The sequence below is a fragment of the Urtica dioica genome, chromosome 8 (assembly GCF_054948205.1).
Source record: "Urtica dioica subsp. dioica isolate 48M chromosome 8, U.dioica_male_clone48M_v1_H2, whole genome shotgun sequence".
In the NCBI taxonomy this organism is placed as follows: domain Eukaryota; kingdom Viridiplantae; phylum Streptophyta; class Magnoliopsida; order Rosales; family Urticaceae; genus Urtica; species Urtica dioica.
The window spans coordinates 12,675,578-12,700,511 of NC_142763.1; the positions used below are offsets into that span (position 1 = coordinate 12,675,578).

The 24,934-nt window shown below is 44.7% G+C and overlaps 5 protein-coding genes across 5 annotated transcripts; 2 read left to right on the forward strand and 3 right to left on the reverse strand.

Moving 5' to 3' along the window:
- The first annotated feature begins 9,328 nt into the window (after positions 1-9,328).
- On the forward strand, positions 9,329-12,096 carry MUR3 (Exostosin family protein). The gene has a single exon (XM_089622959.1). The coding sequence runs from the start codon at positions 9,893-9,895 to the stop codon at positions 11,765-11,767; it is 1,875 nt and encodes a 624-aa protein (XP_089479085.1). The 5' UTR covers positions 9,329-9,892; the 3' UTR covers positions 11,768-12,096.
- Positions 12,097-14,873: 2,777 nt separating this feature from the next.
- On the forward strand, positions 14,874-17,620 carry SDD1 (Subtilase family protein). Its single transcript, XM_089623896.1, has one exon. The coding sequence runs from the start codon at positions 15,098-15,100 to the stop codon at positions 17,429-17,431; it is 2,334 nt and encodes a 777-aa protein (XP_089480022.1). The 5' UTR covers positions 14,874-15,097; the 3' UTR covers positions 17,432-17,620.
- A 611-nt stretch (positions 17,621-18,231) lies between these two features.
- Positions 18,232-19,975, reverse strand: PSB28 (photosystem II reaction center PSB28 protein). The gene is made up of 2 exons (XM_089621748.1): positions 19,793-19,975; positions 18,232-18,988 (listed from the first exon to the last, which is right to left on the reverse strand). The coding sequence occupies exons 1-2, from the start codon at positions 19,956-19,958 to the stop codon at positions 18,486-18,488; spliced, it is 669 nt and encodes a 222-aa protein (XP_089477874.1). The 5' UTR covers positions 19,959-19,975; the 3' UTR covers positions 18,232-18,485.
- Positions 19,976-20,236: 261 nt separating this feature from the next.
- Positions 20,237-21,178, reverse strand: LOC149388227 (uncharacterized). The gene has a single exon (XM_089622376.1). It carries the CDS (start codon positions 21,176-21,178, stop codon positions 20,237-20,239), a length of 942 nt encoding a protein of 313 aa, XP_089478502.1.
- Positions 21,179-23,483: 2,305 nt separating this feature from the next.
- LOC149388228 (uncharacterized) lies at positions 23,484-24,261 on the reverse strand. The gene is made up of 2 exons (XM_089622377.1): positions 24,025-24,261; positions 23,484-23,921 (listed from the first exon to the last, which is right to left on the reverse strand). The coding sequence occupies exons 1-2, from the start codon at positions 24,259-24,261 to the stop codon at positions 23,484-23,486; spliced, it is 675 nt and encodes a 224-aa protein (XP_089478503.1).
- Between the last annotated feature and the right edge of the window lie 673 nt (positions 24,262-24,934).

Below are 24,934 nucleotides of genomic sequence, written 5' to 3' on the forward strand. Positions count from 1 at the left end.
GAGTAAAACGACGTCGTGACTTAAGGAGGGCCTTGATTGTTCTTAGGCCCAGAGAGACAACGATTGGCATTTTAGCCCGGCAAATCAGTCGAATGGGCCAACCAGAAACATGGGCCCATGAGAGAAAAAACACAATAGTAATGCGAACAAGGATCAACGAAGGATTAGCACATAGGTTAAGACCAAAAATTCCCCCGATAAACTTTAATTGCTATTGATCAATAACGCATAACCAAAGTGAGGACCGAAGATCTTCAAGACTGTCAACATCCAAAACCTTAGCAAAAATGTCAGCTAGTTGATTTTTAGAGATAATCATACCACTGATGTTGTTGCAGAACAATGTCTTGACATCTTGGCCGACACCATACTCAGCACTCATTTGTTTCAACCACAAAGGTAGAGTATTGCTGCTACCAGCTATAATATATTCAGACTCTGAGATGCTTTTTCTAGCAACTGCACTTCCTACCCAGTCAATGTCACGGTATCCCACAATAGTAGAGGTAGCAGCACAGGAATATAAGAGCCCAAAGTCAGCAGTTCCAGAGATGTACCTTACAGTGCGCTTAGCCCGAGAAAGATGGCTAACTTTAGGATTAGCTTGATACAGAGCACACACACCAACACAGTAAGCAATATCTAGACGGCTGGTGGTGAGATATAAAAGGCTTCCAATAAAACGTATCCCATCTTCAATATCACCAATGACCTCTTCAACATGATGATTTTTCTGAATAACTGTAGAAGGAGCACATCTTTGCGGCACAGCTTCAGTCTCCTTGTCTAGGGAATGACTTATCCCGAGGAGAATCGTCTTTAGTCACAATGTCGACCACTTTGTCACCAACATCTGTCCTGACATCTGTGCTACTAGATAAAACTTCATCCTCATCATCAGCACTTTCAAAATCATCATAAACGTCATTAACAACCACATTTATAGACTCCATCATAAACTTGGTGCGTTTGATAAAGGCACAATAAGCACAACTATTTCTGGAATACCCAAGAGAGATACCTTCATCACTTTTGGAATAAAGCTTACGACGAGGAGCCCGACCAGCAAGGATGTAGCACACAGAGCCAAAGACATGGAAGTACTCGACGTTCTTTCTCCCCCTCCATATCTCATACTGAGTTACAGTAGTGCCCGAACGAATGATAACTCTGTTATGAATATGGAAAACTGTGTTGAGTGCTTCAGCCCTCAAGAGTAGAGGAATGTCTTTGGCAAGCATCATCAATCGAGCCATGTCCTGAAGAGTCCGATTCTTTATTTCAACAACCTCATTTTGTTGTGGGATGATGGGGCCAGAAAATTCAGGAGCTATTCCTTCTATGCTTTCTCCTTTGTCTCTTTGCACTTGCCATTTTCCACTGAGACTTTCAGTTTGCATAGGACCCATCAAGTCCATGTGTGAGAGCTCCAGAACACGTGAAGTGGTAAGATGTTGCACCATCTTGTGCGACTTCTGAACCTGTTTTCCTATCCTAGCTTCATCTGCCTTGGACATGAGACACTTGGTGACTTGAGAGACTTTGACCGGGGACTACATGTAACAGTCGTCCGGAGTCCTGGTTCATTTCATAAGCTCAACCTGTTCCTCATTTATCACAACACACTCATCACGAGTAAAATCAGCACGTAAGCTCAAGTCACAAAGTTGGCTAATGCTAATAAGATTAGCAGTGAGGCCTTCAACCAACAAAGCCTCTGTTAAGAAAGACAAACCAGGATAATTAAGTTGACCTTTTTCCAATAATCTTTGCCTTCACTCCATCACCAAAAGTAACATGACAGTTAGAGTAAGGTTTTATGTTGGATAAAAAGGTTTGGTCACCTGTCATGTGTCGAGAACAACCACTGTCAAAGTACCAATCGTTACCAGTGAAGGCATGCTGAGAGGTGTAAGCAAGGTTGGCGCGATATGACTCATTTTTCACTCTCCATTCCATACGAGATGAGGGGGAACGACTTGGTTGAGCTTGCCTATGGGATGATTGATGCCGATGAAGATTCCTCCCATATAGACGATAACAAAATGGCCGAATATGACCCCTACGTCCACAGTGATGGCAGACCCAACGAGGTCTGTTGACAAGAGACCTGGTTGGTCTATAAGGATGTTGCTAATGCTGATTCTGGAACTTGTCACGAACAGATGTCTGAGGCATATTTCGCGGCATCTGGGCAGCAGACTTTTGAGGGAAAAAAATAGTCTGAGACGTGGAAGCACCGTGAGTATACCCAAGCCCCTTCATGTTCTTTGCAGACTTTCCAACAGCCGACTTTTGAGGGACAAAAGTAGTCTGAGACGTGGAAGCACCGTGAGTATACCCAATCCCCTTCATGTTCTTTGCAGGCTTTCCAACTGTGAGAATTTTATCAAGGCTGTCGGTGCCGGAGTTCAGCATCCTGACTGATTTAGTCATCTGATCCAGCTCTCCATTCAGCCGACTGACTTCATTCTTTAGATCCACAATCGTCTCTAGAAGCCTTGCCTTGTCTTCAGTCAGAGTGAGAATAAGAGCACTCTGTTTGTCGAGAATCTGAGACTCCTCAACCCATTTGGTGTGCAAGGTATTGTATGCGTCATTCATGGCATCGTCAGATAGTTCTCCATCTAGAACAATTTTCTGAGAACATTCACCAAATTTATCAGTAGACTCATGAGCAGTAAAGGCCACAAAATTACTTATCTTATCAGAGTCGATATCTTCATCCGAAAAGGTAGCGTTGTACCCCTTTTCCTGTTTCTTGAGGAAATTAGGACACTCCTTTTGAATATGTCTGAAACCTTCACATTCGTGGCACTGAATGCCTTTGCCTTTGCCAGGTCGTTCACCGCTATCACTGTTCCTGTGAGGGTTGACATCCTTCTGGAATCTTTGTTGAAACTTGTCCTTAACATCTTGTGAGACATTTTTTCCATTCATCTGGTTGAATCTCTTCATGACCCTGCTATAATTTCTTGCAAGCATAGCTATAGTATCGTCAATGTCACTATCAGAATCTGAGTATACCTGATCCTTTTGTTTATGAATAGAGCCTTTTAGGGTCACCCCTTTGTGTTTCTTCTCTGTCTTGGGCAGGGAGAGCTCAAATGTCATGAGAGATCCCATAAGTTCATCAAACTTCAAGGTTTTGAGGTCATGGACTTCTTCAATAGCCGTGATCTTCATTTTGAATCTGGGACTCAAAGCTCTCAGAGTTTTCCGAACAAGATCTTCGTCGGTCATGGGTTTCCCAAGAGAGTAGGATTCATTGGCAAGGTCTCGGATGCGAATGTTGAATTCAGCAACAGATTCATCCTCAAGCATAGTAAGGGCTTCAAAATTGGTTGTGAGGTATTGAAGCTTCTGCTCACGGACCTTTGTGGTACCCTCATACGCAACATCAAGGATTTCCCAGGCCTCTTGGGCACTAGTGCATGTATTTATCAACCTGAAAACATTTGTATCGACCCCATTAAATATATCATTTAGAGCACGTGAGTTACCAAGGGCCGCCTCCTCTTCAGCAGGAGTCCAGTCTTTTTCCGGTTTTGCACCAATAGGGACTCCTTTGTCATCAGCCTGAACAGGAGCTTCCCACTCGTGTATCACTGCTTTCCAGGTTCTGCTATCAAGGGACTTCATGAAGGCAGTCATGCGTGCCTTCCAATAACCATAGTTTGTTCCGTCGAGTACTGGAGGGCGATTGACAGAACCTCCTTCTCGGGAACTATCCATAGTAGGCAATCAGAAAGAAAATACAGGAAACCACCTAAGAGATCAAGGTGCCTGCTCTGATACCAATTGAAAATTCTGATTAGTCGCAAAGACAAGATGTCGCACACAATGTGTTGACAATGTGTCCGACAACTTGCTTGAACACAGATATGGATAAACAACAAAAAACAGTAAACAAATAACACACGATATGGTTACCCAGTTCGGTGAAACACACCTACATCTGGGGGCACGCTGCCAGTGGAAAGGATTTTCACTATCTTGTAGTCAATAGTACACACAAGGTTTATATCTGATTACAATCAACAAATCAATAAAACCTAGAGACTATTACTACCAGTGATCACCTAGACAGGGACTCCCCCTGAATTTGAGCTCCGTCTCAATTCCACTCTTCGAGCAACCTCCTGGCTCGGATGACCTTTAGTCTTCAGCAGATCGTGAACCTTCAATCACGAGAACACAAAACCCAAATCTCACAAACACTCAATCTTTGTGGAATAGTGTTTGAGGAATTACACCGCTCTTATCAAAACACAAAGCCTCCCAATCCGCCGGTCTTGCACGTCTAGGAGCTCTAGGTATTTTTATAAAGCGTCAAGGCTGCTAAGGGAGAGCGCATGGCTTTTATAGCAGCTGTACAATCCTGGAAGGTATCTCGGGTTTCCTTACCCGGCCTCAAGCGAATATCACAAAGTAAAGACTCCAACAAAGTGAATATTCGTGCAATGAAGATAGCAGCGAAGGATATCTTGCAATGAAGGCTCCAGCGAGGCAGATATCTTGTAATGAAGACAGCAGTGAGGCAATAACTCAGCAATAAGACACCAGCGAGGCAATCTGTCAAAACTGGAAACTTGCCTGAAATACTGTCTGCACACACGAGGAAAGATGTCAAACCAGAAGTGACAACATAACACCTGACATCTTTCCATACCACTTGCACTAAAAAATAAAGCCAACAAAACAACGTAACAACATTTACAAATCGCTGTTCGATAGTAAATAATATTTACCATTTGAAAAAACCAACATACCTGTCTCAGATCCCGGCGACGCCTACCCCGACGGCGATCCAGGTCTTAGGGTAGGAAGACGCGCTGGCCTTTGCGAGCTCGAGAGGACGCGACGCCCGACGTGGGGATGGAGTTCGCTGAACAGCTCTGAGATGGATTCTTTCAGCTACGAACAGCTCTGAGACCGATGGCACGAGTCTCATCGGAGACCGAACACGATTCCGAAAGTGAAGCTATCAGAGATCGCGATGAGTATATGCGGTTCGTGTTCGTCGCGTTGGTCAGGACCACCATTATCGCCGCGGAGAAGATCGTCGCCGGGATCGGAAAGATCGCCATTTAATTTGGGTCAGAGCTCATAGTTGAAAAAGAAGATCGATTCAGAGAGAAAGATGATAGTTTGGATATTGAGGAAGGGTATTTTTGGTACTTTGTCTAATGTCGGGCTATTTGCCTAATAAACTGATAGTTGGGCTAATATTTTAGAACACCTCTCATCAAGTGGCTATTTCTTTACAAATCTCTAAAAAAAAACCCTACCACTAGGCCTAACCTCAAAATCCCACGTTTTGATCCGGAAAAAAAAAAAATCCACATTTTGAAAGTTGAAGCTTGAAACCTATCCCACATTAATATTTATATTATGTATGTATTTTATTATATTATATAATGTTCTTATCTGAATCCATCCTATCCAAGATTCCAATAAGCATTGTGCTTTGCTCGAAATTCCAATAAGCATTGTCAAATTGCAAAAACTTATTAATATGCTTTAAGTATGGCATTGCTCATCCACATGTACATGAGTGTGTGACCAGTGACTCATCAATCCTAGTGGTCATACATACTCATAACTCATAAGCAACTTATTGATATCGCACATCACTCTTCGATTAATATTATGATTCCCCAACTCCCGGCAAAGAGTTATACATCTAAATCATGCCCTACTCCAATAAGGCACTTGAACATGGACACATGAGTATATATAATTTTCTGATAATTATAAGCTATTATGTACTTGAAGCATACAATAAGTAAATATGCTTCAACTACCTACGTAAAAATGTTCATCCACAAATTAATATACCACGCTACTACTTCTAGTAATAAAACCAACATCTTCCCAATAATAGTAGAAGAAAATTACAACCGCATTTATATATACTCCAAGTAATTATTTGAAATTAATTGATTAATAAAATAATTAAAGTCTTAATTTTTAGTAAAATAAACAAAAATTGTTGTTAATTTTTTTTATTCTTAAATAATTCACCACTTTAACAAAAATTAATCATAAGGTTAAAAAATTTATTCAAACCTTATACTTGCACAATTTTATAAATTTTATCTAGAACACTGATTTCAATTGGTTATTATTCAGCTATCACACTAAAAAAAGTGAAAAATTGAGGTGGGAGTGGCTATCAAATTCTCATTGTAGAGGTAGAGGAATCAATTTTTTTTGTTTTAGGTTCATTTTCAAGTCTCCATTTTGTATTTTATTTTACAACAAATACCCTGTAGTCCCACCCATTTGATCCCTTAGGAACAATCTCTAGTATTACTCTTAAGATTTGAAAACTATAGTTTCGCCTAAATAAGTGAAAATATGACTCTCTTAAGAGCTCATCTAAGATGGTAAATGATAGAGAGGTTTTAATTCGAGATTAATGTTTCCAATATTTCAATTGTCCAAAATTAAATGGACTGAATGATAAAATGCATGCAAGGAGTAGAGCGGTAACTTATACCCATGCTCGGTGCTTCCTCTTGTTCTCGGTGCTTCCGACCTCATGCTCGGACTTACGCAATTTACACGAGTAACAACAGCCTTTCAGTTTCTTAGTATTTTAATAAAAATGGTAAGGAACTATATGACATGATCTTCAATTCAATTATACCTCGAAAACTTTTACTATTTTTCTTCCCGGTATGTTTCAAGTATGATTTGCTCGGACCTTTGGGGTCGAGAGAGCGACACGGCGTCGTTTCATTTATTTTTGCTTGTGAATCGTCGTGACCTTTCGTCTCTACCGTCGGATCGACGAGGCTTCTTGGACACGCTTTATTCTGACCGTCTATCTCGGGTATATATAGTTGTTTTCCGGATTTTGAAATCATTTGTAGCTTTTTCTAGGGTTTTCAGCGCATATTTTGCCTTTTAGACTTCTCGGTCGTGTTTTTGATGAATCTTCGATCTTGTGATCTTGTTCATCCTACATTTGGTCTGGGTAAGTTTCTATCCCTTGTGGTTGATTGTTATCCACCAGATGTTAGTTGTTTGCTTGGTTTGCCTTAGGAATTTGTGTGGATCAAAATGTTTATAATTTTGATTCTCGGAACCCATATATTTTCCAATTCTTAGACATCGTAGCTTTGATTGGTATTTGTTAGGGAATTGAGGTTTTTTCACATCTAGACCTGAAATTTGACCCTCGAGTAATTCGGAGGACGGATCCTGATCTCGAGGACTTATCCTCCCCTCAGGAGGTAATCTTTTTTTTTTTTTTTTTCGAAATTTTGAGTGGTATCACGTTCCCGGAGTCGGTTGGACTGACCTTTTTTCGCGGTTGCCCTGTTCGAAGTATATCATCGGCCTCGAGTTCACCTCGAGCTCATGAATAAAGAGCTCTAGGACAGGATTTTTGATCCGTCCTCGATGTATTACAGGGAAGAAATGTCTATCGAATCCAGTGCATCTGCTGTTGTGGTGAGGTTCGAGAGTCCTCCGAGCACCGTGCTAAGAAATGAGACTATTCTGTACAACGTGTTTCAGAAACGTGCCCGAAATCGGAACAACTCGGGACCAGCGCACTTTTGGCTTAGATATCCATGCGGCAAGTTCCGAAGAAGAGTATTTTAAAAAGAAAGAGGGCCAGTGGTCGGCCACGACTAGGACTTTGAGGGTTAATGAAAAATATCTCAAGGGTATCCGCCGACAATTTGACATTCTTGGCGAAATTATTTTGTCGATCCCTAAGGAGAACGAGAGGACATGTAATCCTCCTCCTGGCAAGGTAGCCTTTAACAAAACAATTAAAAGGTGCTTGGCGGACTGCATGTGCATCCGCTGATTTCTCAGTTTCTGAACGACCTTGGATGTGCTCCGACCTAGCTCGTGCCCAATGTCTACAAGATCTTTGCCGGGATGACGAATTTACGGGCCAAGTATTATAATACGCCTCCGAGATTGGAAGATTTTTCTCCTTTTATAGTTTGAAATCGAGTCCCGATCAGCATGGCTGGTACAATGCTCGTGCTCATCAGGAGTATGAGAAAATAGTTAAGCGCCTTCCAAGTAGTAAGAAGAAATGGACATATTATTTCTTTTGACGATGCCCGATTGCTTTCGAGTTTTCAGAACTTGGTGCGGCCTGGGGCCTTTTTTTTGTCTTGAATTTTCTATTTACAACACTTACTTATACTTAGTCCTTCCAATTTCAGGTATTCTGCGTCACTACGACGAGCAAGACATTCCAAATCTCTCCGAGATCATTGAATTATACTTATTTACACGTATTTGTTTTATTTTAACTTGTCTTTGACCTATCATTTTTCGCTTCTCTCCGAAGTTCTGCCTGATAGGATTCGTTCTTGACTTATGAACAGGTCGTTCCTTACCTTTCATGAGTCCTCAGACTTATTTGATTCGGACTCGGTGCTGGATTTCTCTTGCTCTCGGTGCTTCTGACCTCATGCTCAGACTTACGCAATTTATACGAGTAACCAGCTCGATTTATTGATTAGTAACTTAATTTTCAATATATGATGATTTATCAAGTATCGAGTTGACTAATAATTTTATATAATATGTCTGATATTTTTCTAGTATCGAATGGAACGTCGATATATAAATTAGATTCAAGAGTTTAGAAATGAAATTGACTTTGAAAATATTTTAATAATTATAGTATAGCTTTATTAATATTAATAAATTAGTCATCCTCCATAGTCAACTGTTCGTCCCGGGCACAACTTAACTTATAACATAGTGTTGTCACAAAAACAAACACGATCAAAAGTTATAGAAGTCGATAACCAATTTTCCCAAACAAGCCATTAAGTTAAACCAATTTTTTTTCACATTCCATCGTGAATTTGCAGGAATGAAAAAGATTTGTGAATTTGTGGATTGTAACATGGAAGTCAGTCGATTTAAAAAAAAAACATGGAAGTCAGTCTAGATCCCTGAAGTAGCATGTTCTGGGCCCACAATTGTCCACTCTTCATCGTCCACGTCCACTAATTTTTTGTAATATTACTTCGTCAACAATTACTTCTTCAGATTTACAGATGTCCGATTCTATTTTTTTTTTTGTTAAACATTTTTTTTTTGTTCCCTAATCAGTCCACGCAATTTAAGGAATGGAGAACCCACAAATATTGAAAGTAATAAAAAATTGTGGAAGAACGTGACGTCACATTTCTTAGAACCGACACGTTGTTTCATAATTTAACACGTGGCGAAATCTCAGCGGCTACCGACAATAGACTACAAGGCGGCGCACGTTGCTAAAGTGCGCTTCCTCGCCCGCCGAATTATATTACGCCATTCACTCTCTCTCTGTAGAAGAAGAGAAAGCACAAAACCAGTGCAAAAGTCTCGGATCTTTCCGATGCCAATCGAAAAGACTTAAGATATTTGTTTTTGATCTTTGTCATTGTGAGCTCGTCCTCTCGATCCAACTTTCCAGGTTTCCGAATTTCCCTCTTTGATTTCATTTTCTTAACTTTCCGTTTCGCTTCTTAACGGGTTTGTTTGAGCGAGCTCGGTGATATTTGTTTTATTCGTGAAACGTGCGAGCTCTATTCTCATCCGTCGAAAATTAGGTGTTTCTTTCTCAATTCTTTGTTCGATTAGGCTCTAAACCGTGTTCCGATACAGTTTGATCCCGTAACCGCTCTTTGTTATTCTGTTTCTTGGGGCTCTATCTGGCATCGGTGAGCCGATTTTCCTGGCTCGGAATCAATTAGGGTTGTTGATTTGTGTGCTTGATCTCATCGATTTCGAAAAGCTAAAAAAAAAAAAGAAGTGTATTTTCTGAGAAAAAAAATGTCGAGGTTAGTGATTGGTTGAATCAGGTGTTTTCTTTTCTCTTTTTTCTTTTACTGGATTTGGGGATTTTGTTTGGACTCTGATGAGACGCCGCTCTGCGGCGAGTGTTCCGTCTGACCAAATGGAGAAAGGGGCGGGAAAAAACCAGCAAAGCCGACTCTGTTGCTTGGCTTCCCTGTCCGCTTTTTTCTGGATTCTCTTGCTGTACTTTCATTTCGTTGTCCTTGGACGAAGCAACGTTGATGAATCTCTGAGCCTCCGACCGAATTCCAACGGTATCGATTCCTCTTCAGCCTTTCTAGCAAATCAGATGGCTATCCCTTCGAAACCCACCCAAAGCAGCGTCGAAGAGAAAACCAATCTTCGAATCTCCTTCCCTTCGAAACCCACCGAAAGCAGCGTCGACGAGCCCGTGGACCACCACTCGTCCATGCCTTCGAAACCCGCCGCTCAAACCACCGCAGATTCGAACAACGCCACTGAAAAGACGCCCTGGGAAGAAGAGAAGAAGAAGAAGAAGAGCTTTTCTTTCACGAGAGCGCTGAGAACGGCGGAGAACAAGAGCGACCCGTGTGGCGGGAGATACATCTACGTCCACGACCTTCCTTCCCGGTTCAACGAGGACATGTTGAAGGAGTGTCGGAGCCTGAGCATGTGGACCAACATGTGCAAGTTCACGAGCAACGCGGGGCTCGGACCGCCGCTCGAGAACGTCGAGGGCGTGTTCTCCGACGAGGGCTGGTACGCAACGAACCAGTTCGCCGTCGACGTCATATTCAGCAACCGAATGAAACAGTACGATTGCCTCACCGAGGATTCGTCCCTCGCCGCGGCGATCTTCGTGCCCTTCTACGCCGGGTTCGACATAGCCCGGTACCTCTGGGGCTACAACATCTCGACTCGAGACGCGGCCTCGCTCGACCTCGTCCGATGGCTCGCGAAGCGGCCCGAGTGGGAGATCATGGGCGGGAGAGACCACTTTCTCGTGGCGGGTCGGATCACGTGGGATTTCAGGAGGCTCTCCGAGACCGAATCGGATTGGGGTAACAAGCTTCTGTTCCTTCCGGCGGCGAAGAACATGTCGATGCTCGTCGTCGAGTCGAGCCCGTGGAACGCGAACGATTTCGGGATCCCGTACCCGACGTACTTCCACCCGGCGAGGGACGCGGACGTGGTGAGCTGGCAAAAACGGATGAGAGGACTCGACCGGAAGTGGCTCTTCTCCTTCGCCGGAGCTCCCCGCCCCGACAACCCGAAATCCATCCGGGGACAGATCATCGAGCAGTGCCGGAAATCTCGGGTCGGGAAGCTTCTCGAGTGCGACTTCGGCGAGAGCAAGTGTCACTCTCCGAGCAGCATAATGCAGATGTTTCAGAGCTCGCTGTTTTGCCTCCAACCTCAGGGCGATTCGTACACCCGACGATCGGCGTTCGACTCGATGCTCGCGGGTTGTATTCCGGTGTTTTTCCACCCGGGATCGGCCTACACTCAGTACACCTGGCATCTCCCGAAGAACTACATGCTCTACTCGGTGTTCATCCCCGAGGACGATGTGCGGAAGAAGAACATGAGCATCGAGGAGCGGCTTCTTCAGATCCCGCCGGAGAGGGTCAGGGAAATGAGGGAGCACGTGATCGGGCTCATCCCGAGGCTCGTCTACGCGGACCCGCGATCGAAGCTCGAGACTTTCGAGGACGCGTTCGACGTCGCGGTCCAGGCCGTGATCGACAAGGTCACCAAGCTGAGGAAGGACGTGGTCGCGGGGCGGGAGGACGAGAATTTCGTCGAAGAGAATAGTTGGAAGTACGAGTTGTTGGAGGACGGGCAGCGAGAAGTGGGACCCCACGAGTGGGACCCGTTCTTTTCGAAGCCGAAAGACGGGAATAACGCCAACCCAGTCGATTCCTCTGCCGAGGCAGCCAAGAAGTCATGGAAAAACGAGCAGCGGAGTCAGTGAGTGACAGACTATACGGTATACACAGTGCTAGGAGATGTGATATATAGTTGCTACCAATAATGAAAGTCAAGGAGTGAGGAATTTCTCTGGTAAATGAACTGAGGTCTTGTTTAGTGTTTAGGCCTTGTTCATGAAGCCATACTCTTGAATTTTTTATTTTGTAGTTGCTCATATGATATATATTAAATCCTTGGAGAAAAGAAAGAAAGGAAAGAAGAAAAAAAAAAAAACACAGACGCATATTTTTGCTATAGGTTGTTTTGCTGTTATTTGTTTATTTATTTTACTTTATTATCATGTTAATCATAATCTATTTTGGCCGTCAGCAATTCTTTCAGTTGTAAACTTGATTTCAGCTACAGTTTTACAGAGGAAATAATACTGCTAAGTATTTATCTCAATAATAAGCAGTATAGTTTTTGGAACTTTGTGTTACCTAGTAGAAGAATATTGTTTCGTTTCAGATTAATGGTTCTGTGTCGACTTTGTTTACTTGTCTGTCATTTTGTGTACAGAAATGATTTGTTTAAGATTAAATGCTGTACTAAACTCAATTGCAGTGTGAGTTCACATGTGAATCCTAGTGATAGCATGGATTTGCGAAAAATATTATTTAATTAGCTGGAATTGAACTTGTTCGACTCGACTACAAGCTGTGTTTCCTTTTAACTCGGTTATTGATCGTCTTTTGAGTTGTAAACGACATGTAGTTGAAAAAAAATATACGCAATTTGTAGTGAAACAGTCTAACTTGATGAAATTTTTACCAAGAATCATGCGCCAAAAGTAAAGAGCAAGGGGTAAAAGTAAAACCTCACTCTAAATAGCAAAATATCCATATAAAATTGTCATGGAAAATTAACTTGGAGCAAATGAGCAATAACTAATTATATATTTGCAAGGTGAAACTCTGGGAGTACGTATGATATATTTTGCAAGGTGTCATGCCCAACTTTTGCACTCCCTTTGAGTTTTGGAGCGTTGATATTGTTTTTGCTATCCGTATCAACAAACTTGAAAGTCAAACTGCCCATTGAGCCATGTTTGAAAATTAAGGAGCGTTTTCGTTACATAAAGTTCATGAGCATCTGAGAAAGTCTTAAAGTTCGATACGAATGTGAATGTACATGTGAATGAATGTGGGATAATTTAATGTTTAGTCTCGGGGCTTGAAATGAAACTCAAAAGTGTGAGAAATCAGAACGTGCAGTGAGCGTAGTAAAAGCTGAAGCCACGGAAGAAGCCATGCATGCAAGCCAAACACAGAGCGTCTTCATAAATGCACATCTCACATTTGCAATCAATGCCTACACTTTGGCTTATATATCTAGGCTCTATTTTCGGCTTAGTATATTTCTTGTCTTAAGAACAGAAGTTTATTTGGTGTAAAGCAAGTTCCTTTTGGTGTAGAAAAATTGAAGAAAATACAAAGTAAATAGGCTTAGACTTCTAGCGGTTCGACTGAGTGATGATATGGAATTTCACGAAAATTGTTTTACTAATTTAGAAAATAATAGCTCGATCATGATTATAATCGTGTTCGAAAACCTAAGCTTTGCTTGCAAGATTAGCGGATGTTCCAACCTCAAAAAAATAGTTGGACTTTATGACCAGGTAGTCGCAAAAGGTCAGAGCAAAATAGGCTCGAAGACATTAAAATGAAAAACGAATAGCTCATGAGCAAAGTCTTCTAAGGAGAGAAAAAAAGCTGACAAGTCAAAAACTATTCAAACTAAGAAAAATTAGTCACATTATAATTCATATAATCGCCCTAAAATACGGTTCCAGAATTACCTCAATAAAAAGAAGTTATATTATCGAGCTCTATCAATAACTCTAAAACTACTAAAATAACTACTAAAACATGGGTCTGATCACCCCACGATTAGTTACAAAATAACTATTAAAACATGGGTCTGATCACCCCATGATCTTCAAACTCATCTCTATAAAAGCAATCGAAACAACAAGGAGCAGTGAGGCTCTCTATACAATGACGCCATAAATCTTGCCTATCAAAAAACACCCTTAATTAATTTTTTTCTTTTTTACTAGATAAGATAAACTTAAAATTTGACATTTCTATTACTAAACTCAAGAGAGAGAATTAATCTCTTAAAAAATTACATTTCTGTGGCCGTTTCTTTCAAAATTAGAAAATAGAGAGAAATTGAAAAATTAATTAAAATTTTAAGAGAGTGGGTACTAATATTTGTGACATTATCTCTCCTCTTTATATCCTAGGACTAATTTATAGGTAATGAGCGATATGGATATTCTTTTTTTTTTGGGTAAACCGATCATGATCTCAAAATAGTAGCGATATTAGTCAGAGAAAACAATTCAGTAGAACTAGACATGTTATCGTCAGACACACTGAGATTTCACGTGCACCCGATAATTCGTTTTGATTATTGTCTTACAAAACCAAATTCAAAGTTCAAACTTCAAAGTGCCTTCGCTTAAGACAGTTCTTTTTTGCATCAACGGAAAATTTATATATTTTCCATGACGAGACTTGAAATTTAATTTATGGTGGCTGCATATTACTTTTAAGCTAATTTTATCCCACTAATGACTTGAACTCGTAAACTTAAACTAATTTTATGAATTAATGTAATTTGGATGACAGGTGTAGTGTTAAATTGTTATTACCAATTCAAAATATCTGATCTGTTGTGGTTTTATTTTTTTAACATATGGTTGTTGTATACTGTTTTCTGAAATTACATAAATAAATTTTATAGAACACCCTAGGCTTAGGGAGCTTAAAGTTAGACTCTAACTAAATCCATCCATGTATACCCTGATTTATTTTCTGTTTATTACGATTTATATTTTCCGTTGTACATATTCCACATTAATTTATGAAAAAAAAAAACTGGTCAGAGTCAGACATACCTAAATACCGAACATCGATATGTTCAAGCTTCACAAAAATTTCAACTTTTTGTTCATTAAATGTATTTTTTTTCATGTATAACGGTCACATAGTGGAGATGCGTTAAATCTTAAAGGCTAAGCCAAGAACATCTCGTGAAGCATATTAGAGCAACCAAAGCTCTTCTCCTCCGAGAGAATCCTAACTCTCTCTCTCTCTCTCTCTCTCAACAAATTACTAATCCCGTGACTGAGAGCTCTCAAATTTCACGAGTTTCACACTCGTATCTCTCTCTCTCTCTCAGAAACAGAAAATGTTTCCCAAAACCAAACCTTTTGAACTCTGTTCTTCTTCTTCTTCAAATACCCCAACAATTCCACCACAGAAAACCATGCCCAAAGAGTCACATCACAACAATCATTCGACGACACCGACCCACAGTAGTCTCGATGGACTCCAGATTCAAACTCTTCATTTCCCTCGCTTTCCTTCACTTCCTTGCACTCCAAGCAACAACCACCACCACCCACCAGACCTACATCGTCCAACTCGACCCGGACCACTTCACTTCTTTCTCCTCAAAGCCCGAATGGCACGCCTCGTTTCTCCGCCAATCAATCCTCTCCAACGACAACGACAACGAAGAAGAAGAACAACAAGACTCTCGAATTCTCTACTCCTACGAGGCCGCCATGGAAGGCTTCGCGGCCCGCCTTACCGAGCCCGAGCTCGCACAGCTCCGAGCCCTCCCGGGAGTCGTCGCCGTTCGGCCCGACTCGAAGTACCAAACGCAAACGACGTACTCGTACGAGTTCTTGGGCCTAAACAACCCGACGGGGACGACGACCCGAAACCCGTGGCTGCAAAAAGCCCGCCTCGGCCGCGGAACCGTGGTCGGAGTCCTCGACACCGGAGTGTGGCCCGAGAGCCCGAGCTTCCACGACCGAGGAATGCCAGCTCCCCCGCCCGCGTGGAGAGGGATCTGCCAGCCTGGCACGCCCTGCAACAACAAGCTCGTCGGCGCGAGATTCTTCATGAGAGGCCACGCGGCGGCGGCGGCGGGTTCGTCGGGCGGGCCCGAGTACGAGTCGGCGCGGGACTCGCACGGCCACGGGAGCCACACGGCGTCGACGGCGGCGGGGGCGGCGGTGGGGCCCGCGGGGGTGCTGGGGAACGCCGTCGGGGTGGCCCGCGGGGTGGCTCCGATGGCCCACGTGGCGGTCTACAAGGTGTGCTGGTCCACGGGCTGCTACGGCTCCGACATCGTGGCGGCGATGGACGCGGCGATCTCCGACGGGGTCGACGTTCTGTCGCTCTCGCTCGGCGGGTTTCCGACGCCGCTGTTTGCCGACACCATCGCCATCGGAAGCTTCCGGGCCGTGGAGCGCGGCGTCTCCGTGGTCTGCGCCGCGGGGAACAACGGCCCCGCCGAGAGCTCCGTCGCGAACGAAGCCCCGTGGATCCTCACCGTCGGGGCGGGGACTATGGACCGGAGATTCCCGGCCGTCGTTCGGTTGGGGAACGGAGAGAAGCTTTACGGCGAGTCTATGTACCCCGGGAACCGGAAGTCACGGCGGTCCGGCGAGCTCGAGCTCTTCTACGCTTCTGCTGAAGAGGGTCAAGGCCGGTTCTGCCTCAGCGGCTCGCTGGAAAGAGTGAAGGTCGCCGGGAAGATGGTGGTTTGCGACAGAGGCGTGAACGGCCGGTCGGAGAAAGGACAGGTGGTGAAAGAAGCCGGTGGGTTAGCCATGGTGTTGACCAACACGGAGGTCAACCTCGAAGAAGACTCGGTCGACGTCCACGTCCTTCCCGCCACGCTCGTCGGCTTCGACGAGGCCGTCAAACTCAAATCCTACATCAACTCCTCCGCTTCCCCTCGGGCGAGGATCGAGTTCGGCGGCACCGTAATCGGAGCAGCCTCAGCTCCGGCGGTGGCAGAGTTTTCCGGTCGGGGACCGAGCTTCTCGAACCCGTCGATCTTGAAACCGGACCTGATCGCGCCAGGTGTCAACATCGTGGCGGCGTGGCCGCTGAACCTCGGGCCCACGGGGCTGCCCGAGGATCGCAGGAGAGTGAGCTTCACGGTGATGTCGGGTACGTCGATGTCGTGCCCGCACGTCAGCGGCGCGGCGGCGCTCCTCCGCGCCGCTCACCGGAAATGGAGCCCCGCGGCGGTGAAGTCGGCGCTGATGACCACTGCATCCCAAACGGGCCGCCGATCCGGACAACCCATCGTGGACGGAGACAAACCCGCCGGAGCCTTCGCTATCGGCTCCGGCCACGTCAGCCCGGCCGAGGCTCTCGACCCCGGGCTGGTCTACGACATAAGCCCCAGCGACTACGTCGCGCATCTCTGCACGTTGGGGTACTCCGGCGAAGAAGTGCGTGCCGTGACTCACAAGAATGTGAGCTGCGGCGAGATTCTCCGGCGGAGGCCCGGGTTCAGTCTGAACTACCCTTCGATTTCGGCGATGTTTAAAGGCGGCGGTGGTCGGGGGAAGGTTTTCTGGCGGGCCGTGACGAACGTGGGCCGGGCCGGGTCGGTGTACACGGCCCGGGTTGAGGCGCCGGAAGGGGTTCGGGTGAGAGTGAAGCCGAGGAGGTTGACTTTCAAGAAGGTGGGTCAGGTTTTAAGGTTCAAGATATGGATGGTTTCCATGAAGAAGAAGAAGAGTCAGAGCCACCACGCGGAAGGGCATTTGACTTGGGTCAGCTCTGGGAGTGGTGGTGGAATGGGTTATACAGTCAGAAGTCCGATCTCTGTCACTTGGAAAAATAAGTGATGTTCTGTTTCGTTTGGCTTTTTTTTTTTTAATTGTCAAAGTTGTATTGACTTTTTACTACAAGTTGTCATTGTTGGCTCAAATTCGATACGTGGTTTGATTCAAGAATTGGGATTAAGAGTTTTAGTTTGGTATTATTGGTTGTGTATCAGCATTTTAGGCTTTTTTTTAACATTTAATCAATTTAATGAAACACTCATCTCCATTTGTTTCTCTAATATCTTTTGTTTGCTCTTTGCTGTTTAACATGTTGGAAGATAAATGCAGTTTAATTTTAAAATGCGCTTACTTTGTACATGTCGCCAGAGAATTATAGTCCGGGAGAAAAACAATTATCCAAGAGAGGGCACGATAGTCCGCTAATACATGTAGTCCGTTTTAGCATAATAGTTTGTTACGAACTTAATTATCTCAAATCGTCAAATATGGGATTGACACTAAAGAATCGGTAATATTAAGACTTAGAATAAAAAAGAATGTGAGTATATCATATTTCGAACGCCCTCTCTTTAATAACTAGCTTTTAGAGACGAATTATACCTAACGACAATTCGTGTCAAAACTATCCCCTCTACCCATGTTACAAAAGGGCGATCTAAAACAAGTAAGAGTGCCCATTCATAATTGTGGACGTCAGTGTCGAAAGTGTATGATATGTTACGGTGTAAATTGACTCTTAAATTGTCAAGTATGAGATCGACATGTGTGAGAGTCTCACATCACTAAAGTACGGATTCAGAATGTAAGTTTATAACTTCTCGGGCACCATCTTTGCAAGAATTAAAATACCGATACAGATATAGCGAATACCGACAACGTGTCAACTCCTCCAAAAATAATTCAAGGGCACTAGTACAGATAACAAGCCTTTTTTGGAGCAACTTTTCCCCTGCATTCTATACTCTCATTCACATCATGGTCACAACAAGGTGAAGCAAAATTGGAGAAATAAAATAGACATGGAAAAAAAAAAGAAGTAGTTACAAGTTACATACATTAGAAACAAACCAACCAAGCACATATATAGATGACATGAAAACAAAATCTCTGATCATTATTTCTTGATGAACTGCAAGCCATTGGCGTCAGAGTACCTCTCCATGAACCTCATGAACCTGTCCCAGTCTCTGGGGTTCCTCATGATGTACTTAGCCTCGATCCCGGCGGGTTTTCCGTTGACGAACTTTGCGCTGACATCGACGGACTGAAGAACTCCTTCCTCGTCGATCATGTAAAACCCCGTGATGTCGCCGACCTCGCCGGACGAGTCGAAAACCGAGGGCTGTTCGAACTTGAAGATGGCCATCCCGTTCGTCCCGTCGCGGGACTTGGTCAGCCTCACGTCCGGTATCGTTTGCTCGTCCGTCCCTTGGATGAACTGGATCGTCGGCTTCACCATCGTCGCCGTTACTATCGTTGTTGTCGGGCTCGGGCTTTTTCGGGCCCCGCTGATGCGAGGTGGTTGTAGTCGCAGAAGTGGTTGATGGCCGTTGGTGAATGTGGATTGTGAGCTTCCTTGGATTGTTGTTGTTGCTGTGCAACATGATAGCTTAATGCCTGTTGTATAAACACCATGTTAATAAGCAAGGTTATGACAGTTTCATTTGGTTTCCATTTAATGACTTGTGTATTAATAAAGCCCATTGCTTTTTTTTTTTTGGGAAATTATGATTCAAATTGCCTCTCTCCCTCTGTCTCTCTCTCTCTCTGTGTTTAGGTCTCCCCACAATATATTCTTTAAAGATTTATGCTTTAATAACAAATTGGCCGACTTTTATAGTGTTAATTTACCAATGGTTAAAAACTGTCTTTTTGCATATATTAAAATCAATCCAAAGAGCTAACGATTAGTAAAACATACTTAATTTTTTAATAAAATAAAAGCTTAAAATTAAGTAGATGATTGTGATCTCTAAAATACATTGTATGAATTCAGCATTTCAATAAAGAGGTTGATATTTTCCAAATTATATTTGAAACATGACAGGCAAAGCATATTTGCCTCTAACTTCTAAGAACATCACAGTGATTACAAATTTACAATACCGTATTATTTACAAAATAAAAATAATACTACTACAACACAGAACTGCGGCAAGTGCCCATTTTATGATTCTACAGCGACACTCTCTCTCTTAAATCCTATGAAAGCACAGATTTATTATGATAGAAAATAGTCCAGGAAATTTCTAGCACAAAAAAAAAAAAAAAAAAAAAAAAAAAGGATATGTATCAAGTGGCTATTAAGGGCCAAGACTACTACTTTCGCGCGCAATTTTCTCGGGAAAGAAAAACAGCTTGGAGAAATTTCCCCAAAACACTATCACAGTGTATCCAACAACAGTAATTAATATTAATTACCTGAGATAGAGCGTGGCTGGTGAAGATGGTGCGAGATTGGAGAGGAAAGAGCAAGAGACTGCATAGCTGCCATTGTTTTTGGGAGAGAGAGAGAGATGAGGAAAGTATTAGTAGTGGCTTTGGGAGAGTATGGTGTGTAACAATGACAACCACACTTCCAAATCATTCCTTTGTAACGAGAGATTTTCATTTTGTTTTTGCCACAACGGTCTACGGTCCGATCTCCTCACCAAGCAAAGATAACCACCCAATTATTGTCTTACACGTGGCAGAAATGGGTTACTTTTTAGTCCATGTGTTGGCTGACTTGTATTCTTAAAAAAAAGATCAATTATACTAAAAATAATAAACATTTAATCAAATAATTTATACTCTATTTTCTAATCTATTTGGGAATTTTAATCATTAATTTTTTTTTTTTGAAAGAAAGTCTCTTAGACTTCATTAAGGAACAGTCAAATCGGCATTCGCAAGGTACATAATATCCGGTGGGAAACAGTCCTTCCACACCACAAAATCATCGAAACGTAAATCATACTTAGCAAGAGAGTGCGCAATGGCATTACATCCTCGAGGAAGGTGAGAAATATCAAAAGAACGGAAGCGAGTGATTAGCAGCAGGATTTCATCAAGCACAATGCCTACATCGGCTAGAGTGTTGGCGTTAGTCTTGATGTGGGAGACCACCGTCACGTTGTCCGGCTGTGCATGGAGGATGTGGTATCCGAGATCCAGGGCCAACTTAAGGCCCCATGAGAGAGCCATAGCTTCGCCCACCAGAGGACTGAGAGGTCTGTTGAAAGGAACGAAGAAAGTGCTAAGGACCCGACCTGCCGCCGTTCTGAAAACGCCTCCAAAGCCGCATTTGAGGAAGTCCGGTGTGAACGCAGCGTCCACGCTGAGGATGACAGGGGCCGGTGAGGGGGGGCTTGGTTGGTCAAGGCGATGACAACTTCTATAGTCTTCCAAGTAGTGCAACGCTTTGTTGACAGTGTCTGCCGGAAGGTCAACCCAGCCGTCGTGGATGCGAGCGTTTCTTCTATTACATGACTGCCAAGCGAGCATAGCGAAATTTTCGAATTCCGACCTGGGGAGAGAGGCCTTTATGTCCATAAGAAAGCCGATTATATCTCCGTGGAAAGCTGATTTGACAAACGACCACCAGCCAGCTGCCTTCCAACACTGCGTACTGTCCTTGCAGCTCCAGATCGCGTGAAATGGAGTTTCTCGGTCACAACGGCATCGAGGGCAGGTCGGGTCAACGTCCATACCCCTTGCGGCCAAGGTGGCTGAGGTGGGGATCCAGCCCTTACAGAGTTTCCAGAAAAAGGTGCGGGATTTAGGGGGGATTTTGAGGCTCCAAACCGCTCTCCACCAATCCTCCATGGCATGAGGGTTCGAGCTACCCTCTCTGAGGTGAGATTCATAGGCCACCCGGTAAGCGCTCCTAACCGAAAGCTCGCCGCCCTTGGAGAAATGCCAACAGATCGCATCCTTGGAGCCAAAAGAGCTCCAAGGGATTTTCAAGATTTCGAGAACATCGTCCTCTTGAAAGGAGGCTCGGAGAAGGCCCTCATCCCAATCACCACTCGGGAGTTTGAAGTAAGAGACCGGTGTGCCATTGGGAACACGGGAGCTATCTCGGACGACGAAATCATGGGGACGAGGGATCCATCTCCCTGTTTTGGCATCAATATCCGTCCCGGAGCCGACTCTCCATTTGGAGCCTTTGAGGACAACATCACGGCCCCAAATGAGGCCATTCTATAGGCTCGAGGCATTGCTAGAGGAGGTGGCCTCGAGGATGCAGCCGTTCGGGAAGTAGCTCGCCTTGAGGACACGAGCAGCCAAGGAACCTGGAAAGCGGAGGACTCTCCAAATGCTTTTGGCTAAGAGCGCTTTGTTGAAAAACTCGAGGTTCCGGAAACCCAAACCTCCTTCTTCTTTCCTCACACAGAGTTTATCCCAACGACTCCAAACCCAAACTCAAGTTGGCTGCCATTTTGTGGATGTCGTTGATCAACTTCTTAGGCAATTTGAAGCAACTCATCACGTAGCTTGAATAGCTTGAATAACGGCTTCTATAATGACTTCTTTCCCGGCTGCGGAGAAGAAATTCCCTTTCCAGCTTCGAATCTTCGTCCAAACTCGTTCCTTGATGTAACCGAAGACTTCGGCCTTACTTCGCCCTACCGCCATCGGGAGACCCAAATATCTGTCATGGGACTCGGTGACTTTCACTCTAAGGGAATCGGCCACTTGCTTCCTCATATCTTCTTTGACTTTTTTCCCGAAGCTCACCACCGATTTGTCGAAGTTGATTACTTGGCCAGAGGCTTTAACGTAGGTCTCGAGACATCTTTTGACTTCCTCACACTCGGTCGGATTAGCCGTGAAGAAAATCAAACTGTCGTCCGCGAAAAAGAGATGAGAGACAAGGACCCCGGGGCTTCCGAAACGTAACCCATTGATAGCTCCAATATTTTCTGCTCTCCGAAAAAGGGCCGATAACCCTTCGGAGCAGAAAAGGAACAGGAAAAGGGATAGAGGGTCTCCCAGCCTAATTCCCCGCCGAGGAATGATGTTCCCTTTTAGCTGCCCGTTGAGTCTAAAGGAGAAACGCACTGATCGAACGCATCTCATAATAAGTTCTATCCAAACTTCGATGTAGCCAAGCCGTCTCATCACTGCTTCTAGATAGTCCCATTCAACACGGTCGAAAGCCTTGGACATATCCAACTTAAGAGCGCCGCATTTCCCGTTCCCGAAGCGTCCACGTTTCATGGTGTGGGCTCCTTCCACTCCTATGATAACGTTGCCGAAGATTTGGCGACCACCGACGAAAGCGCTTTGGTTATACGAGATGGCTTTGGTCATGGTGAGACGGAGACGAGAGGTGATGCATTTAGAGATGGCTTGTATACGACGTTGCACAAGCTGATAGGTCGAAAATCTTGAACTTTCTTAGGCTCTTTGGTCTTCGGAATAAGGGCAATGACGGTGTCGTTGAGAGACCCGAAGCTTTGCCCCCGGTTGAGAACGCCCAAACAAACCTCCGTAACACTAGCTCCCACCGTGCTCCAGTATTTATGAAAGAAAAGACCCGGCAGCCCATCTCTCCCCGGTGCTTTGTGCGGGTCGATATCAAGGAAAGCTGCCTTAACTTCGTCTTCCGTGAACGGGCGGGTGAGGGCTAAGTTAGTGTGCTCGTCTATTGAAGGCTCTATACACTGAACTGTATAAAAAATGTTCAAAGGCGAAGGACGGGAAGAAGTGAAAATATCTTCAAAATAAGACGAGATGATACCTTCATTACCGTATGGATTTTCCGTCCACTTGTTGTCGTTGTCGAAAAGGCCAGTAATACGATTTTTCTTCCTTTGGATGGATGCTTTCCGATGGAAGAAACGCGTATTGCAGTCTCCGTTTTTCAGCCACGCACGACTCCTTTGTTTCCAGTAATTGCCTTTTTTTCTAGAAGAACATTGAGCTTCTTCTCCTCTCTCCAGAGCGCCTCTTGGTCGAACGAGGTTAAGGAGGAGTTTAGCTCCTCAATGATCTTACGCTGCCTTCGTATATCCCTGGTCATGGTATGGAATTTGTGAGGACCCCAACGCGAGAGGGCTGCCGCGCATCTCTTGGAGGCGATGTGGAAATCCGAGGACCAAGAATTGGCCACAATCTTTTCACACTATGGGTCTCCACTCCAAGATTCTTCGAACATGAAGCGTCTAGCTCTGCCTCTCGGAGTTGCTGGGCTGAGGAAAGTCTCTGAGCCGGTGAGAAGGAGCAGGGGCCTATGATCCAAATTTTCGAACTCAAGGTGATGAACAACCGCTATGGGAAAGAGGTTAACCCACTCTGGGTTGGCCACACAGCGGTCAAGCCGTTCGAGAGTGACCCCGGCCTTGGAAGGGCGCCGCCAAGTGAAGGGGTCTCCGGAAAACATGAGGTCTTCAAGGGAGCACTCATCTAGAGTGTTACGGAAAGCCGCCATATGAGCCGGGGTTTTGGGACAACCCCCTCTTTTCTCAGAAGAAAGGAGAACCTCGTTGAAATCGCCACCGCAGAGAAGAGGGCCTTCCTCAAGCCCAGCTACACGTTTGATGAGGTCCCAAGTGCAATTCCTCTAGGAGACATCGGGGTTGCCATAGACCCCCCAAAAAACGCCATTGTTTACTGTCATGTTCCACAACACTCGTCTCAATGTGGAATCTTGTGAAAGTTCTAACTCTAATATTAATCGAGTCTTTCCAGAGGAGGGCCAATCCTCCGTTGAGCCCCACCCGATCCACCGCAAAGCAACCACTGAAACCAAATGCCAGATGAAACCTCTCCGCCCTTCGCTTGGTGAGCTTTGTCTCAGAGAGGAAGAGAAAGTCGGGGTTGTGTGTTGCGATGTGGGATCGGAGGGTCGTCACCGTCCAAGGGTTGCCAATCCCTTGGACGTTCCAGAGAACGCCGATCATTGTGACCGGTCACCCTCCGCCGACGAGGGTGCCAATTCTAATAGAGGGGTGGCCAGGGACACATCCTTGCTGGAGGAAAAATCCGGGGTCGAAGTGAGAAGCAGTTGAGGGCTAACCGAGGACTTGAGACGAGCAAGTTGTTTTGGTTTCTTGGCGCGACTGGGGGGTGAGGAAGATGAGCCAGGGGGGAGCTTAAGGCATCTGAATATCTGCGCTTCGACACTTTGGTGGAGAGGGATGTCGCACCACTCAGGGAGACACACAGGGCCTGAGCTAGGGACCTTACATCAGGGCCCAGTGTAGAGGTCTTTTGTGGAGGGGGCCCATCTTGGGGAAAAGCTTTAGGTACCGCCACAAGACCAAGACCGGCCTCGGCAGAATCTTGGACCAAATGGTTGGGGCTTTGAGAGGGTCCAGCGGTCAATTGGGCTTTAGGGGGCCGAGGCCTAAGAGGCAAATTAGGGTTAGCATATACTCTAGACTGAGGCAGAGTGGCCAGCTTTTGGGGACGATCGATGGGGGCGAGCCAATGAGGAAAACCCCAGGGTTGATTTCTTCTTCGCCAGGAATGAGTCTTGTTTGGCGCAGCTGGTGTTTCTTCCTGATACTCAGCCAAATGGATGAGTGCGTTTCCCGGTCTGGATGTTTCCAACGGTCGGATTTTCGCGCGTGG